Source organism: Protopterus annectens, chromosome 6.part0 (genome assembly GCF_019279795.1).
Source record: "Protopterus annectens isolate FY-2018-M chromosome 6.part0, PAN1.0, whole genome shotgun sequence".
Classification (NCBI taxonomy): domain Eukaryota; kingdom Metazoa; phylum Chordata; order Ceratodontiformes; family Protopteridae; genus Protopterus; species Protopterus annectens.
Genome location: NC_056737.1, coordinates 396,217,988 through 396,237,284, shown reverse-complemented (window position 1 = coordinate 396,237,284; position 19,297 = coordinate 396,217,988). Strand labels below are relative to the sequence as shown.

General features: G+C 40.4%; 1 protein-coding gene across 1 annotated transcript in view; it reads right to left on the bottom strand.

Moving 5' to 3' along the window:
- Positions 1–19,297, bottom strand: part of LOC122803846 (extracellular calcium-sensing receptor-like) — an 89,448-nt gene that overhangs the window by 48,513 nt on the left and 21,638 nt on the right. Inside the window, exons 2-3 of the mRNA XM_044073529.1 lie at positions 6,057–6,896; positions 4,642–4,869 (exon numbers count right to left, since the gene is read on the bottom strand). Of these exons, the coding sequence (XP_043929464.1) occupies positions 4,642–4,869; positions 6,057–6,896 (1,068 nt within the window). The remainder of the gene's footprint in view (positions 1–4,641; positions 4,870–6,056; positions 6,897–19,297) is intronic.

The window sequence follows — 19,297 nt, the reverse complement described above, 5'->3', positions numbered from 1 at the left end:
ACACAGTCACAGCCCTTAAGGCTAAACAACACAGCTGATACACTTGTAATAGGTGACTCTATTGTCAGACACACTGACGTCCCACTCACCAGGCAGAACAAGGAGAAGGTTATTGTAAGCTGTCTGTCGGGTGCCAGGATTTGCCACATAACACAAACACTCAGGTCACTCCAAAGCAAGTACAAATATGACTCCATCATTGTCCATACTGGTGTGAATGACCTGAGACGTACCTCCCTGGACTACATGAAAAGAGACATAGAGGAGCTCTCTGATCATGTAGCCCAGGCCGGTATGACCCTGACCTTGAGTAGCATCTTACCCTCACCAAGAATAATGCCACGGTATAAAGACAAAATGATCAATTTTAACAACTGGCTAAAGTATTGGTGTCATTCAAAGGGGATACAGTGTCTGTCAGCCTGGGATGACATGCTCGACAAGTCACGTTGCTTCACTAGGGACAGCTTGCACCTGTCACCCCTGGGCTTTCAAATATTAGCTAAGGCTCTTGCCACCACCATAGTGCCTTTTTTAGGCAAGGCTCAAAAGACAAACCCACCTCCATAGACAACACAAGGAAAAAGAAACTAAGGGTAATGCTGCTCAATGTCAGAAGTCTAAACCTCAAGATGCATGCACTCGAGGCTCTCCTCAGTATGGAGAATATCGATATCTGTGCAGTAACAGAAACCTGGTTCAAGGCTCCTGAGAGCACCCCAGCACTACCAGGTTATACCTCATACCATGCTTTTCGGCCCCAAAATTCAGACCGAACCACAAAAGGAGGGGGAGTATCCATATACATCAAAGATACCCACACCTCCAGGTTAGTGGCACTGCATGAAGCATCGGAGACCATCCATGTACAACTAACAGTGGGCAAAACTGTCTTTCAGTTTGCAGCCTTCTACAGACCACCCTCCCAAACTCAGGAACCCCACTCAGCTTTCCTGAGAACACTGGAGAATATGAAGGTCTCTCCAAACACCATCATATTGGGTGACTTCAGCTACCCAAACATAGACTGGGAGCACTACTCAAGCCCCAACACCCTCGCCCAATGGTTCCTAGAATTTATAAACTCAAATGCTATGGAACAACTGGTCACCACTCCCACAAGAGGGGAAAACATATTGGACCTGATCATCACCAACATGGGGACTCTATGTTCCATACCAGAGGTATACCCCTCATTGGTAAGATCTGACCGTAAATTAATCTCACTGGACAGCCATATCCCGTCCCCACCCCCAGCCAAGGAAACCACGGTGAAGAACTTCTCAGAAGCAAACTTCACACTTTTCAAAACCGAGGTGGAATCCTTTAAAGCCCCCGGGCCAGTGGAAAATACGGCCCAAACCGCAGAATCCTTTACAAACACATTCTATGGACACCGACAGGAATGCATGGATCCTGCTATCCCAAATAAAACCAAGACTCACTCCTCCAAAGGCAGGAGACCTGTCCGGTGGACCCCAGCCATAAATAAGCTATACAACAGAAGTAGGAAGCTACTACATGATAGAGCAAAATCCCAAAAAGGGAAGGCATCTCTGATCAGTACTAGCAAGAAACTACGATCCCTCATAAAATTATCTAAGGCCAGCTTTGAAAGAAAAATTGCACAAGATGCTAAATATAATCACAAAGCCTTCTTTAGTTATGTCAGGAACCTGGGTGGCAACTCCCAGAGTTAGTGCAAAATGACAAAAAATACACTGAACCCACAGACATTGCCAACATCCTGGCAGACAGGTTCAGTGCAAACTCCCCCCCTTCCCCCCAAAAGAGCAAATATCTATCCCAACAGAGTGTAGCCTCCCTGACATCACAGATGCACAGGTGAGAGCTGCCCTCTCCAAAGCAAAAAACACAGCATCAATGGGACCGGATGGTGTCCCGGGCTGCGTCTTACACGAGCTCCAAGAAGAACTGAACCCTCACATAAAGTCACTGTTCAATCTCAGCCTTACTACAGGATATGTACCCAAGGAATGGCGTACAGCAACAGTGGTCCCATTCCACAAAGGTGGTGCCACAATGGACCCCGGAAACTATCGCCCAATAAGCCTGACTAGCCTGTTCTGCAAAGCTATGGAGCGTATCATCATGGAACTCATAAACAAAGACATTGGGAACCTCCAAACACTGGATCCCACCCAATTCAGCTTTGTTAAGGGCAGATCTTGCCTCTTGAACCTGGTTGACTTCTTTGAAACAGTCACCAGGGCCATAGATGAAGGGAAGGTAGTCCACACAGCCTACCTGGACCTCCCAAAAGCCTTCGACACAATACCCCACTCAGGCATCATAAATAAGTTCACCAGCTTAAATATCAACCCCTATGTCACAAGATGGGTTGCAAACTGGCTCAGGGATAGAACCCACATGGTCAGAATTGCAGGTGGCATGTCAGACTCTAAACCAGTTACAAGTGGCGTCCCACAAGTCTCAGTCCTGGGACTTCTCTTGTTTGGTATATATTTCTCTGAGGTACAGGCTAACATGGGAGGACTATGGCTGACCAAGTTCGCAGATGACTGCAAACTGGGTGCCATAATCGACTCGCCGACTGACACAAGCATCCTCCAAAAGTGTCTCACAGAGACGGATAACTGGTGCCAGAGCCATGGCCTAAAGCTAAATGCCAAAAAGTGTATAGTCATCCCCTTTGGGAAAAACAAAGTGCCCACAAATTACCACATAGGTGGTAATCCATTAAGTACGGAAGAAGTAATTAGGGATTTGGGGACCCAAGTAGATAGCAATCTCTCCTTTGACAATCACGTTGCCAAAGTGGTTAGAAAGACCTTCTATATAGCACACCTTATGATGAAAGGGTTCACATCTAGATCAAGAGAAGTCATTGTGCCCCTCTACTCATCACTCATCAGGCCCATAATTGAATACAGTGCCCCATTTGGGATGTACCTTACCCAACACCTGCAGCAACTGGAAAGACCCCAAAAGTACCTCACCAAGAGGATCAAGGGGCTCAAACAGATGCCCTACACAGTTAGGCTAAAGAAACTCCAGCTCTACTCAGTTGCTTACCGCCTACTCAGAGGCGATCTGTGCCTGACATATAAAGCCATGTCCAAACCAGAATTAATGGACATGCTCCACCTCAGGAAATCCAAATCCCTTAGAGCTACACGCTCCAGGGACTTAAACATCAGCATAGAAATAAATAGGACATGCTGGAGGGACAGATTCATATCCCAGAGGCTACCCTCACTCTGGAACAAAATCCCAATCCATGTTAGGCAGAGCCCCTCAATGACCCTCTTCAAGAGAAATCTTGACGAGTGGATGGGAGATCGTAGGTTTACCCCTGGGATCTCTTCTGTGTACCTACTAGACAGAGGCACAGTAAACTAACCTTAAAAGGACTATCTTCTGTGACCTACTATACAGAGGCACAGTCAACTAATCTAAAAGGGTGGAGAAAGCCAAACACACTCTGGCTAGGCTTATAAATGCCCTAGCCTAGGGCAGATAGCCTAGTATCAACCTATGAACCTAAAAGTAAAAAAAAAAAAAAAAAAAAAAAAAAGAAAACAAAAATCAACTAAATTAAAGTGTTTGCAGGGGGGCTGCCCACCTGCACCCCCCACACCCACCTACTTAAATATATCAACTCTGAGATCGAGCTACAGTGAAGAGAATGGTAAGTGCAACAGGAGCATTACCGTTCTCTTTACTGTAGCGCAATCCCGGAGTTGGCATATTTAAGTAGGGGGGAGTGTGGGGGGTGCAGAGGAGCTTGCCCCCCTGCAAACACTTTATTTTAGCTTTTTTTTTTTTTTTTACACTTTTACATTTAGAGATACCGAAATCTCGATGTTTTGGGTTCGGTATCTTAAAACTTGTGATTTTGGTACAGACATATGTATGCATGTATGTATACACACAAATGCTTATGAGTCCTATCACAAATGCAAGACACATATTTAGGTATTTTCTGATAAGAAACTTACATTAAGTACCACAAAGGAAGACAGAAAAAAAATATATCCGATACCAAAAACAGTATACTCCTCCCCACAAACATAACTTAAAAAGAAAGAACTTACAAACAAGTATATTTACTTGGGAAGCGATATCCTCCACCCCTCATATTTATATATACTAACTGTCACACAATCATAGATAAATGGAAAAATATTTCAGCTATGTATAATTGATCTCAGGATGTCACACTGTTATAGAAGTTGGCTATATGAACATGTGACAGACTGGAACATAGTAAACAATGGTTGGCTAAATGAATAGTCAACAAACTGTACCGGAATGTTATATGTATCTCTTTCTCTCTCTCTCTCTCTCTCTATATATATATATATATATATACATATATATATATATATGGTAAAGATAATATAGGGTCATGTATATATATCTATATCTATATATGACTTAAATAATATAGTGTGTTACATCATGGCAATCCATTTGTCCCACTGAAGCCCATAGTGAAGGGTTAAAGCCTGACTTAATACATCTCTTTTTACCAAAATTTGTTGTTTTTAGTATTTATGTATTCACAGAGCATTTAATACACCTTTATAATTATAAAGATATGAAATATTTACAATGACAATCTAAAGCTGATTAAAGGGATGTTTGAGTGCTGACCTTTCCATGACCTTCATTCCACACAATGGCGGGCGCATCAACTATCAGTTTTTGGTTATCTGCAGCACCGGAGTCAAAGCGTCCAACATTCACATACCTAAAAGTGTTTTCTGCTGTGACGTGATAGTTTATAATGCTGTACAGTGCTGGAGGGTCACCATACAGATCAAAGAATACTTCTTCACCATTTTTATTCCTAAAATGGATGTTCTTTATATAGTAGAAAATCTGTAGAAAGAATTGGATGTTTAAGATAATGGTCTTCAAATGTTTTGTTATTTATTCCATCTGATTTTGCAAATGTCATGCAGTGCATTTTAGTTTTAATTTGTCAATAAAGAAAACTGGGGCTTTCCATAAGCAAGGTATTGTACTAAATTTTCCCTTTTCACTATATAACATCTAGCGCATATATTTTTTGTGATCCATAGCTATGAGGTGTATGAGTACAGTATGGTTTCACTGCACTTTATACTGTCTGATTCCCATAACTTAGTACTGACACGTGTCTGATTTGAATATGGATGTAATGTTACTTCACCAGGGACTACTAGCAGTGGTAGTTACAATGACAGTTGTTGATGATTTGCAGTGCTTTGTTTTCCAGTTCATTTCCTAGCTTGGGTGCCTTCTGTGTAGAAGTTTGTGCCCTATCTGTGCCTGATGAGATTTTCATGTTTTTTTTAGTTTCCTTCCACGTTTCATAACATGCCGACAGGTGAATTGATGATCCTCCAAATTGTCATAGGTGTGTGCTTGTTTGTGTGTGTGTGCGTGTCCTACAGTGAAGTGGTATCCTGCCTAGAAATTGTATTCTGCCTTACACTGAGGAATGTTGTCAAGAATTTACAAACTGTACATACAAGAGCCATTCTGAGCCCCATACCATAAAAGATATTGCATCGCCCCTGTAAAAGGTAAAGGCTATATCGTGGTACTGTGGTACACAGTGGAATGAATCTTTACCCTCTCCAAATGATTTTGATTTTCAAGAAGCCATTTTATTACATAGATAAGCATACTTTGCATTTTACTAGGACTGCGCAGCACAAAGCTTACTATGTATAAAGACAAACTATGCAGTAGTCAGGCATCATTCAGTCATTGCATAATTATGTAGCTGTAAAGACAAGGTCTCTGCTAATTATTTTATTAAATGAAAGAATTGGTGGTTTTGTTTATTCATTCATATTTGCATACCCTCTTTATCCTGTTTAGGGTCAAAAGTTAGCCTGACCCTGTTACAGAAAGCACTGAATGTAATGTAGAGAAAAAAATTCTGCACAAGATGAAGTCAATCTCAGGACACACACACACTCATGCACACAGACACACACACGCACACACAGACACACGCATGCACACGCACGCACACACGCACACATACACACACACACGCACACACATAAACAAACCTGCCACGGATGAAAATCATGCATTGATGCACACGTGCCATTATCAAAAGGTCCTTCTCCATGTTTGCATGAAATCATGTCACTTAAGGCATAGGCAACTGCATATACGGCATTGTAGACATTATATGTTGTTCGTAAATCATCGAGTTGAAAAAAATCCAGTTTCATCTTTTCTAGTGTTTCATCTCCATCACAATCTTTTGATTCTTTAGTCAAGTTCTTATTAACCATTTCTATTTTATTCAGGAACTGCAGATTACAGTTAAAAACAATTTCCCAAAACTGTTTTAGAAATATGTCATCTAGATTGCTGTAAGGATTAAGATTATAAATATACTCCTTAAATCCTGGCATCTCTCCTTTTCTTACTAGAAACCCAAGAGTTCCTTGTAAAGTTCTCAAAAACTCACTCTTAATAAACAGGTAAAATTGTGCCCAAGCATCACTGGCAACCCAGACTTTTCCAGTCAAATTGTTGTTTGCAATCACCTCCATGACAGGGTAGAGAGTAGTATCTATGGAATAGATCACTATTACATTTGCAGATGATTTCTGAATTATTTCACTTATGTGCTGAATCTTCGTCTCAGAATACATAGCAGGTATTGTTTCAGAAAACGCAATACAAACTCCAGCTTTGACAAGTTCTTCTTTTACATTATTAATGCCTTGTAGGCCATAGTCACTGCTGTCAGACAAAAGTCCCACCCATTTCCAGCCAAAATGTAGAATCAAATAGGAAATGCCAATAGATTGGAAGAGGTCACTTGGTACAGTTCTGAGAAAAGATGGAAACTGATTTTTATCACTTAGAGTTGTAACAGTTGCTGAATAACTTATCTGGAAAAAAATATTTCATCTGTTTTAATAAAGGTATACATTTTTGAAAATACCATATTCAAGTTTTTATTATGATATCATTCTATTATATCATTGTTGGACAAGTTTGCTTATTCAATGTATTGTTAATGAAGAAAAGGTTTCCTGTATTGTAGGCATAATCATGCGAACCAGTTGGGGCAGCATTTTCAGATATTTATATTGTTATATAAATGCTGAAGTCTTTGACAAATATGGTAACATGACCATGAGTGGAAGCCAAACAAGACTAACATTTTTATCATGAACACATAATGAACAAAATCTGATTGCTTAAAAACCACAAAAATGAAACAGCAACTTTCAAATGCCAAACCAAAAAAAATAAATAAAAGACTGCCCCCTCTTGCACCCATGTGTGTGCGCGTGTCTGTGTGCTGGGTGGGTATTATACCACTTCCAAAATTATACCACATTGTGATAAGTTATAGTTAGTCAACAGGTCACTTCAGGAAAGTGCTGTTTAGGATAGAAGAAATCATGATATAATAAGGCAGTCAGTTAAAGACATGTAACTTTAACTTCAGCTTCAACTTTATTGAAGTGATTTTGCACAAAACACCAGTAACAACAAACAAAACAGCAAAAGAGTTACATACAACATCTACTAACATACATATAAGATAAAAAAATATTCATATTAGCAAACAAATTCATAAATTGAATTTCATCCTGTCAAGTACCATATCAAGGAGGAATGTTTTATATGCCCTCCTGAAGCCATCCAGTGTTGGGCATTCCTGGAGCCACTGACCACTGTAATAGCCACAGTACAAAGACAGTACAAAGACAAAATGATCAGTTTTAACAATTGGCTTAATTACTGGTGTCATTATAAGGGGATCCAATGTCTGTCTGCTTGGGATGACATGCTTGACAAGCCACGCTGCTTCGCAAGGGATAGCTTGCACCTGTCACCCCTGGGCTTCCGGATATTGGCCAAGGCTCTTGCCACCCCCATAGTGCCTTTTTTAGGCAAGGCTCAAATGACAAACCTACCTCCCTAGAAAACACAAGTGGAAAAAAACTAAGGGTAATGCTGCTCAATGCCAGAAGTCTAAACCTCAAGATGCATGCCCTCGAAGCCCTCCTCAGTATGGAGAACATCGATGTCTGTGCAGTGACTGAAACCTGGTTCAAGGCTCCTGAGAGCACCCCAGCACTATCAGGTTTTACCTCATATCATGCTTTCCGGCCCCAAAACTTGGACCGAACCACAAAAGGAGGGGGAGTATCCATATTCATCAAAGATACCCACACCTCCAGGTTAGTGGCAACACACGAAGCATCGGAGACCATCCAGGTGCAACTAACCATAGGCAAAACTGCCTTACAGTTTGTAGCATGCTACAGACCACCCTCTCAAACTCAGGAACCCCACACAGCCTTCCTGAAGACACTGGAGAGTATGAATGTCTCTCCAAATACCATCATTTTGGGAGACTTCAACTACCCAAACATAGACTGGGAACATTACTCAAGCCCCAACACCCTAGACCAAAGGTTCCTAGAATTCATAAACTCAAATGCAATGGAACAACTAGTCACCATTCCCACAAGAGGAGACAATATACTAGACCTGATCATCACAAACATGGGGACAAAATGCTCCACACCGGAAGTATATCCCTCTTTGGTAAGATCAGACCATAAATTAATCTCACTGGATATCCACATCCCGCCCCCACCCCCTGCACAAAAGACCACAGTGAAGAATTTCTCAAAAGCCAACTTCACACTTCTTAAGACTGAAGTGGTATCCTTCAAGGCCCCTGGGCCAGTGGAAACCACAACCCACACTGCTGAATCCTTTGCAAATGCCTTCTACGGGCACCTTCAAGAATGCATGGATCATGCAATCCCAAATAAAACCAAGACCCATTCCCCCAAAGGCAGGCGCCCGGTCTGGTGGACCCCAGCCATAAACAAACTTTACAACAGGAGGAGGAAGCTACTACATGACAGATTAAAATCCCTAAAAGGGAAGGCATCTCTGATCAGTACTAGCAAAAAACTACGATCACTCATAAAATCATCCAAGGCCAACTTTGAGAGAAAAATCGCAAAAGACACAAAAGACAATCACAAGGCCTTCTTTAGCTATGTTAGAAACCTGGGTGGTAACTCCCAGATATGCTCAGAGTTAGTCCAAAATGACACAAAATACACTGAACCCACTGACATTGCCAACATTCTGGCAGACAGGTTCAGTGCAAATTTCTCCTCCCCCTCCCCCCCAAAAGGAGAAATAACTATCCCAGCAGAGTGTAGCCTCCCTTACATCTCAGATGCCTAGGTGAGAGCCGCTCTCTCTAAAGCTAAAAACACAGCATCAATGGGACCAGACGGTGTCCCGGGCTGTGTACTACATGAACTCCAAGAGGAACTAAACCCACACATAAGGCTGCTGTTTAATCTTAGCCTTACTACAGGATACGTAACCAAAGAATGGCGTACGGCAACAGTGGTCCCACTTCACAAAGGCGGTGCTTCTACGGACCCTGGAAATTACCGCCCCATAAGCTTGATGAGCCTGGTCTGCAAAGCTATGGAGAGGATCATTATGGAACTCATAAACAAAGACATTGGGGACCTACAGACATTGGATCCTACCCAATTTGGCTTTGTCAAGGGCAGATCCTGCCTTTTGAACTTGGTTGACTTTTTTGAAACAGTCACTAAGGCCATTGATGAGGGTAAGGCAGTTCACACAGCCTACCTTGACCTTGCAAAAGCCTTTGACACAATACCCCACTCGGGCATCATAGACAAACTCACCAGCTTAAATGTAAACCCATATGTCACAAGATGGGTTGCAAACTGGCTCAAGGACAGAACCCACAGGGTCAGAGTTGCTGGAGCTATGTCAGACTCTAAGTCAGTCACAAGCGGTGTCCCACAGGGCTCAGTCCTGGGACCCCTCTTGTTCGGCATTTATTTTTCCGAGGTACAGGCAAACATAGGAGGATTGTGGCTGACAAAGTTCACAGATGACTGCAAACTGGGCGCCATAATTGATACTCCAGCGGACACAAACATCCTTCAGAGAGGCCTCATAGAAACGGATAATTGGTGCAAGAGCCATGGCCTTAAGCTGAACGCCAAAAAATGTATAGCCATACCCTTTGGGAAAAACAAGGTACCCACAAATTACCACATAGGTGGTAATCTATTAAGTACGGAAGAGGTAATCAGGGACCTAGGGACCCAGGTTGACAGTAACCTCTCATTTGACACTCACATTGCCAAAGTGGTTAGGAAGACCTTCTATATTGCCCACCTTATCATGAAGGGTTTCACATCTAGATCAAGTGAGGTCATTGTGCCCCTGTACTCTTCTCTTATCAGGCCAATGATTGAGTACAATGCCCCATTTGGGATGTATCTTACCCGACACCTGCAGCAGTTGGAAAGACCCCAAAAGTTCCTCACCAAGAGGATAAAGGGTCTTAAACATATGTCATATGCTGACCGACTGAAAAAACTCCAGCTCTATTCAGTTGCATACCGCCTACTCAGAGGTGATCTGTGCCTGACGTACAAGGCCATGTCCAATCTGGAATTAATGGACATGCTCCACCTCAGAAAATCCAAATCCATCAGAGCCACGAGAGCAAGAGGCTTAAACCTCAACACTGAAATAAATAGGACATGCTGGAGGGAGAGATTCATAACCCAGAGGCTCCCTACACTCTGGAACAGAATCCCAATCCATGTTAGGCAGAGCCCCTCACTAACTCTATTCAAGAGAAATCTTGACGAGTGGATGGGAGATCGTAGGTTTACCCCGGGGGTCATCTCTGTGTCACTACTAGACAGAGGCACAGTAAACTAAACCCTAAAAGGGCGTAGTATTCTCATCCTAAGCGGTGGTGAAAGCCACAACACTCTGGCTAGGCTTATAAATGCCCTAGGGCAGATAGCCTAGTATGAACCTATGAACCTATGAACCTATGAGGTGAGGTGCCTGATAAAATAAAGAACTATACCCACAGGTTTCAAAATGGACACATGGAACTTTCAATAGCACCTCGCAGGCCAAGCACAAAATGTGGGTAGGGCAGTAGGGTACCACAAGTCCCTTCAGGTAGCAAGTACCCAGGTTATAAGTAGACAATTAACCTGCTCTAAGATCTTATAGGTAACCCTGTAATTGGCAGGAAGCCATTGAAGGCTACGCAGAGCAGATATGATAGCCTGGCAACATGGCGTACCAGTAAGTATCCTTGCCATAGAGTCCTCCACCATGTATAAGCTGTCCAGCTCAGTGTTAGGGAGCTCCAAGTAAAAGCCATTGCATTAGTCAAATTTTAAAGAGATCAGGAAATGGACATCAACTCAGAGATCAGTTTGATATATGAGTTGTCTAATCCTTGATATATTTGCCCCATTGCATATTACAATTGTGCAAATGAGGAATGGAAGAGTCTCTTAAGTTTGCATGAATTGTCAAAGCTTCACTTTGGGGATGTTTACTTTTAAACAATTGAAGATTAGCCATGACTATGCGACTTTTAGATCATCACCCAGGGGTACATGATCTCCATTAAATCTTGGGGAAAGGTGAAGTACATCTACATGCCATCAGCATTAATTAATTCATTTATTTATTGACATTTGATTACTAGGAAAGTCCAACTGAGTAGAAGCCCATTTTCAGTGGAGGCCCAGGGAGAAAAGCTCCAACTTATTGCAAAACATTTTAAGAACAATAATTTTACAATCTTAAGAATAAAACAAAATATCTGCAGTTTAAATAATTATAACAAATTTGATATAATATAAAAATGTTGGTTAAGAATCTATGCTATGCTAGATCCCTCTCCCTTAACAGATCTCCTAGGGGAACATATACACTGAGAACAATAATGTGCCAAAGACAGAGCCCTGTGGTACTCCACATTCCAAGGTGTACAAGGAAGAATAACTGAGCCTTGAGCAGACCTTGTGACTATATGCCAAGAGGTAAGAGAAGACTATAGCAGAAATATCACAGTAGGATTGCAAATATTTCTATCAAAATGTATTGGCATCTAATGCTGCATAGGGATCCAGGAGAGACACACAATAATGTGCCAAAGACAGAGCCCTGTGGTACTCCACATTCCAAGGTGTACAAGGAAGAATAACTGAGCCTTGAGCAGACCTTGTGACTATATGCCAAGAGGTAAGAGAAGACTATAGCAGAAATATCACAGTAGGATTGCAAATATTCTATCAAAATGTATTGGCATCTAATGCTGCATAGGGATCCAGGAGAGACACACTGCATAGTACTATTAGTCCATTGCCATAAGAAGATCATTAACAGCTCTTACAAGAACTATGTCAGTACTTTGGTGGGTGTGAAAGCCTGACTAAAAGGGGTCCATGAATCTACTAACTGTAATATGTCTCTAGTTTCTTGTAGACAACCTTCTCAATAACTGTCCCAAAAAATGGAAGGTTTAAGATTGTGTAGTAGTTGTCAAAATGATTTGAATCTAAAGATGTTTTTTGAGGGTGGGGATAACAATAGCTACTTTTAAGGATAATGGAAAAAATCCATCAAAGATCTGATAAATTACTATTATAAAAATATCACGACTAGCCGTTATTAGCCTTGATAGGAAAGGATCCAGCCACAAGCTATCAGTTGCATACTAGTGGTATAGGTAGTGAACTCCTCAAAATCAGGAATGTTAAACACCAGTCAGGAAACGGTTTGAAGGATATGGTGGAGTTACTGTGCTGTTCATGTGTTAGCTGATAGAAGAGCATATTCAATGGTGCCAGTCATGTCAGCAAAGAACTGACCAACAGATTGATGCTGTTTGTTAGATACTCCTCATCCAATGGTTATACAGGCTGGGCTACACAATCTCTCCACCACATATAAGAGCCCTGCTGATCAGTTAACCTCCAAAGGAAAAAAAATCTCACTGGAAAATGTCTGCCTTTTTCAAGAAGATCTCTTTTTAATATCTCCAATTCTTTTGGGTTTCTAATACCAAGACGGGAATGGACACCATTCCTTAGTCAGGGTATAATTAAAGTTCATGAAATTACTGTTGTTTCAATTTTTGATATTAGCCAGAAGTGCTCTTTGCAGCAACCACAATGTGCCCAGAAGTGACTCCTTCTGCAATTCATATGGAGATACATGCATTGGTAGCATATCTAAATATGACAGTAAATTATTTTTTATTAGATCCATTGCTTCAGATAGGGCTGGAACTATCTGGGTATCTTTCTTCTGCACTGCTCTTGTTATTGCCTGCAAATCTTAATATTTTATGACTTTGTGTCTCACTGTATGTGAGATACTGTGATTGTTAGGTGTAACAGTTTTAAAGATCAATCCTACTTTGGTCTTTTTTATGGACTACTATACTGGTTTTTGTGCATCTGTTTTTTGAATTGTTGGTAATGAGTATTCCCATGTGATGTATAAGTCACCATTTTCTATAATGCTTTGTGGTTCATGTTTCAATGCTTCTTGGCTGCTTCTATATTGCAGTGTTTGCGCAATCTAAAAATGCAACAATCTTGCCACATTATTGTGTCTTTCATTGTACAGGTCCTCGGTCTTGAGTATATCACACCCGACAACAAGGTGTGCAACTATTTCCAATTCTTTTTTATAGAACCTACATTTGTCTGTTTCTAGTACATGTTCAAGTGACTATGTAAACAAACGTACATTGTCCACTATCCTGAGCTGCCATTTATAACCTATCACCCTTTGGTTTTAACTCACCTTAACCATTCCTTCATCAAATTTTGATCGAAATGAGGTTGTTCCAGGAGATTTCTACACTTGCCAGTATATTTATGGCATTTCCACATTTCTTTCCTTCTCATCTGATCCTTCTCCTTATATTCTTTCTTTTGTTTTTTTAGAACATTCAGTCACGGAATGATTTTGTTTACTTCTGGTCTGATTGCTACTCCTGTTTGCCACCTGAATGCGTCTGCTAAGCAAAGAGGTCATTTTAGACTTCCTCACCTCATGTTATAAAACTTTCACTATGTTTGGATCTGATGAGATTTTCCATTGTTTCATGGTCACTGAACTATAACTAATCAATGTAGGACATATCTTGTACATCTATCTGTAAGCACTCCTTTATTCATGAATGTGGTATGCTGTCAAATGCATTTTTGTAATCTGTTTTAGCCATACTTAGATTCGTCCTCTTTTTACAATTCACCATTACGGCTTTCTTTAGCAACAAATGAGCCTTTGTTTTTTTGTTACCTTTTTTGTTCTATTGCTACAATTGACTTGTCTTCTAAATGACTATAAACTCTGAATGTATCAATTCCAGTATATAGTTTGCACATCGCTGGAAGGCAAGCTATTTGTCTATAGTTTTCAGGATGGCTTACAGGTTCACTCTTAAGGAAGATTATTGTTTTCCCTGTTGTTAACCAGGTTGGTATCTGTTCATGATGGGCATATAAATAGTTCTTACTCAAGGCTAAATATTTTATGTAAAGATTTTAATACTTTTAGTCAGAAGTTAGGTACGTCATCTGGGCCTTAGGTTTTCCAGTTAGGACATTTTCTTAATTTTCCTTCAGTTTTACTGACTGTTAATTGATCCCATTTCATAGACTGTACATTTGAACCCCATGCTGTTTCTTTTAATTTTTCTATCCATTCAGTGTCTTTATGTTCCACAGGGTCTTCATAAATATTTCTCCAAAATGTGTTAATTTCTTCTTTTTGGTGGTGTTTCTATTCCTTTTGCTTTGTTTACCAGCTCTCTATAAAATATTTTGAGTCATCAATAAATTGTGTATTTTGTAGTTTTCCTTTATACTTAGCACTACCTGGCAGATGGCATCATGTTTATCCAGATTAAGTCTGACACTCCATAATCTCACTTAATATCAGTAATATTCCATCTTGCACCCTACTCTACCCAAAATACAGACATTGTAATGAAACCAAAGATTACATCTTCTGGTAGGGACTAGGTGAACATGTCCTGGGGCAAACGTCTCCAGAGATGGGGAAAGACAATTGTTATAATCCCCAATTAAGGTGTCTGATGACTTAGCACTACTCTATGGGAAGAACTGAAGAAACACATTTGATAAACTTTCAGAATTAATGTACTTAGTAGAACAAATAACCTTCAGTTCAATATTGAGTAGACTATACAGTGGAAGCTTTAGGCCAAAGTGAACCAGGAAACCAACAGGCCAGGAGACCACCAAGGCTGATGCCATCACATCCATTAGGAATATCAAGTCCAGTGTAAGCCCTATGTTTTGCAAAAGTATTTACCAGAGCAATCCCAAAGCCTTTCAGAACACAGAAAGCTCACTGGCAAGAGTCACTGGCTCGACATTGATGCAGATATTAATCCCACCCAGCACAACTAAATTCTGGTGGCCTACTACTCAGTCAACAAGGAAGTCAGTGAACTCCTGTAGGAATGTCCTTGCACAGTCTTGGGGATAATAGATGAGCAGAAAAACTATAGTTTGCTCCTGCAACTTGGACATGTTCAAAGGAGTTGGTCTCCCTTGGTTTAATCTTGTGTAGCCTCAGCTTATTGCTGCAGCAAACTGCAACCTCTTCCCCAGACCTAACCCTCTGCAAGTACTGCTTAATGGACTGTCCAGGTGGGACGGCAGCAGCCAAATTCAGACGAAAGTTCTCATTCAACCAGGTATTGGGTATAAAAGCAAGGTCAGCATCATGTAACAGATTGGAGATTTGACACATTTATTGTAGATGGACAGTGTATTAGAATACAGAGTCCTTAGAGACTTTAAGAGACTGGTTCCCTGACGCCTGCCTCTGATGACATATACGGACCCTGGCTACTGTTAATGGATATGAATTTTGAAAGTTATCCACAAGGAAGTAGTGTCAACCTCCCTGTCCCACCATAGGACCACTCAACAAGGACTAATAGCACCACCCACCATGAAGTGATGTGCATGCCTAGAGAGTTGAAATATAGGCAAAGACAACCTGGATTAGATAAAAGGGCATAATGTCATTAAAAGATGTATTAATCCATACTAAGGTAAAAGTGAGAAGTAAACTGAGTTAGCCAAGTGTCATATACACCAGGTCATAGCCGGCCTTAGGCATAGGCCAACTAGGCGGCCACCTAGGGCGCCGCTCCACTAAGGGCACTTTTTCAGTAATCTGGATGGTATAAGTAGATCAGGACGGGGGCACTGGGTGGTGTGGAGGGGGGGCACTATGGAGACCTCTTGCCTAGGGCACCAGTTGACTAAAGACCATCCTTGCACCAGCTAAAGAGTTCCAGATGATCAAATTGTAAAATTTTTACATCAAAATCCTAACAGCAAAACACTGAAATAAGTTATTAATAAACGTCTCTGATTCAAAAGTGTTTAAGTGACTGAAAGCTTAGGACAGCAGGAGGCAATAGTAAAAGTAATGGGTGAAGGCCCAAAAACCACATGCATTTGTCAATTGTTGGAATATGCTTTGACACATAATTATTTTGTTTTTGATGGTGAGTATTATTTGCAATTGGAGGGAACAGCAATGGGGGCAGCATTTGCTCCATCATATGCAATTTTATTCATGGCGCTTTTTGAGAATCAGTTTGTTTATCCGACATATTTTGTTAAAAATAGAGTGGTAATGTTTAAACGTTTCATAGATGACTTGATATTTGTGTGCAAAGGGGAAATTAGTGAATCTGATGAGTTTATGAGTCTACTGGATCAGAATACTTTTGGTTTGGAATTTACTTATAGAACCAGCAGAAGTAATATGCAATTTTGGATGTAGAATTTTATTTAGATGATGGGGGAAATTTGCGATACAGGCCATTTCATAAAGAAACTGCTGCAGATAATTTTTTGGAGGCTGGTAGTGCACATCCCATGCATCTAATAAAGTCTTTACCATATGGGGAGTTTACGAAGATTTTGACTAACACTTCAAATAGCGTAGTGCTAGAGAGAGAATTTGATATGGTAAAGAGAAGATTATTAAAGCAAGGCTATACTGAAGGGCATATAAGGGAGGCCTTGAACAAATTGAAAGGGAAGGCCAGTTACAAAAGGAAAACAAGCAATCCTAGGATTTATTGGAATGTTGTGAGGGGTAGCAAAGTTGGGAAGGATGAGGATGAGCTCCTTTTTTTTTTGTGACTAAATTTTCTCCCCTCTCAGAAACATTGAGAGGTTTAGTTAACAATCTATGGCCTGCGGTCTGTAGGGATGAAATAGTGGGGAAATTGTTTCTGGACAGAGTTAAATTTTCCTATGGCCATTTTAATAACTTAAAAGAGTTATTGAAACCAAAGGCTGAAGATAATATAGGAAGAAGAAAGGGTGCATTCCCTTGTGGAGCATGCAAAATATGCGATAAAATGAAGAATGTTGATAGGTGGATGATAAATGGGAAGAAACTTTGGATAAAGAATGAGTTCAGATGTGATTCTTATGGTGTGGTCTACATTATTGGATGTGGATGCACACCGTGTAAATGGTATGTGGGACAAACTAAAAGGAAGGTGAAATTGAGAATTTTAGAACATCTGGGAGATATGAGAAATAGAAGGATGGAGAGCCCGGTGGCTCAGCATGTTTGCAGTGCCCATGAGGGTAACACAGAAAGTTTATTTTTTACTGTTTTACCACAAGCCTATGGGGGCCACAACATGGTGGGGGTGGGATAAATACAAATGGAAACTCATTAAGTTAGAAACAAAAATAATAGTTTATTTGGGTACTTTATTTCCTATGGGTGTAAATTTGGAAATTGATTGGGAGATATAGATGATAGTTTTTTCAAAAATTGGTGTTGGTAAAGACAAGTTAGTGACTAAGCTGGGCAATATTTTGGAACTTTGTAGGTGTGGAAGATGTATGAATTTAACAAATTTAACATGTTTAATAGTTTAATGTTCCTGAGAAGATGTAATAATAGTAAGTTATTTATGGTAATGCAATAGGAGGATGGAATATAATTCAATATGCGCATAATATATATTTAATATATTTAATAATTAATAATGTATATAAAAAAGTATTAATTTTTTTGTGAAAGTATAATATGAAGGAATGATGATGTTATTTCTTGTTAACATATTCAAAATGCTTAAGCTAATGTGCAAAATGATAAAAGACAATTTGAAAAAAGTTGATATTTGAAGCCTAGATTCCTTTTGGGGAAGCAGTATATGTATGACGTTAACCTTGGGTTTTGTATGGAGCTACATCTTTAAGCTTGAATAATGTTGTTTAAGCATTTAATTAATCGATTAATTAATTAAAGTGTTAATAGATGTGTAATAGGAATATATAAGAGCTGCTGGAAAGACATTGAGTTATTCCTTTGAAGGCCTGTGTGGCCAAGGTACCGGATGAAGTAAATAAAAAAGAAGTGGCAGCTACAGCAGTGCTCCATGATTTTTTGTTGTCAAAGGAGTTGGTCTCCCTTCTGTTAATCTTGTGTTGCCTCAGCTTATCACTGCAGCAAACTGCAACCTCCTCCCAAGTCCTAACCCTCTGGAGGTACTGCATAATGCACTGTTCAGGTGGGATAGCAGCAGCCAAATTCAGATGAAAGTTCTCATTCAACCAGGTATTGGGTATAAAAGCAAGGTCAGCATCATATAACAGATTGGCGATTTACCACATTTATTGTAGATGGACAATGTATTAGAATACAGAGTCCTTAGAGAGACCTTAAGAGACTGGTTCCCTGATGTCTGCCTCTGATGACATATACGGACCCTGGCTACTGTTAATGGATATGAATTTTGAAAGTTATCCACAAGGAAGTAGTGTCAAGCTCCCTGTCCCACCATAGGAACACTCAACAAGGACTAATAGCACCACCCACCATGAAGTGATGTGCATACCTAGAGAGTTGAAATATAGGCAAAGACAACCTGGAATGGATAAAAGGGCATAATGTCATTAAAAGATGTATTAATCCATACTAAGGTAAAAGTGAGAAGTAAACTGAGTTAGCCAGGTGTTATATACACCAGCTCATAGCCGGCCTTAGGCATAGGCCAACTAGGCGGCTGCTTAGGGCGCTGCTCCTGTAAGGGCACTTTTTCAGTAATCTGGATGGTATAAGTAGATCAGGATGGGGGCACTGGGTGGTGTGTGTGGGGGCACTGTGGAGACCTTTTGCCTAGGGCACCAGTTGACTAAAGACCATCCCTGCACCAGCTACATAGTTCCAGATGATCAAATTGTAAAATTGTTACATTAAAATCCTAACAGCAAAACACTGAAATAAGTTTTTAATAAACGTCTCTGATTCAAAAGTATTTAAGTGACTGAAAGCTTAGAACAGCAAAGAAGAAAGAGATACAATGTCTTCTAAGCCCTAGAATTAGTTAGTGCTCTTGCATAAA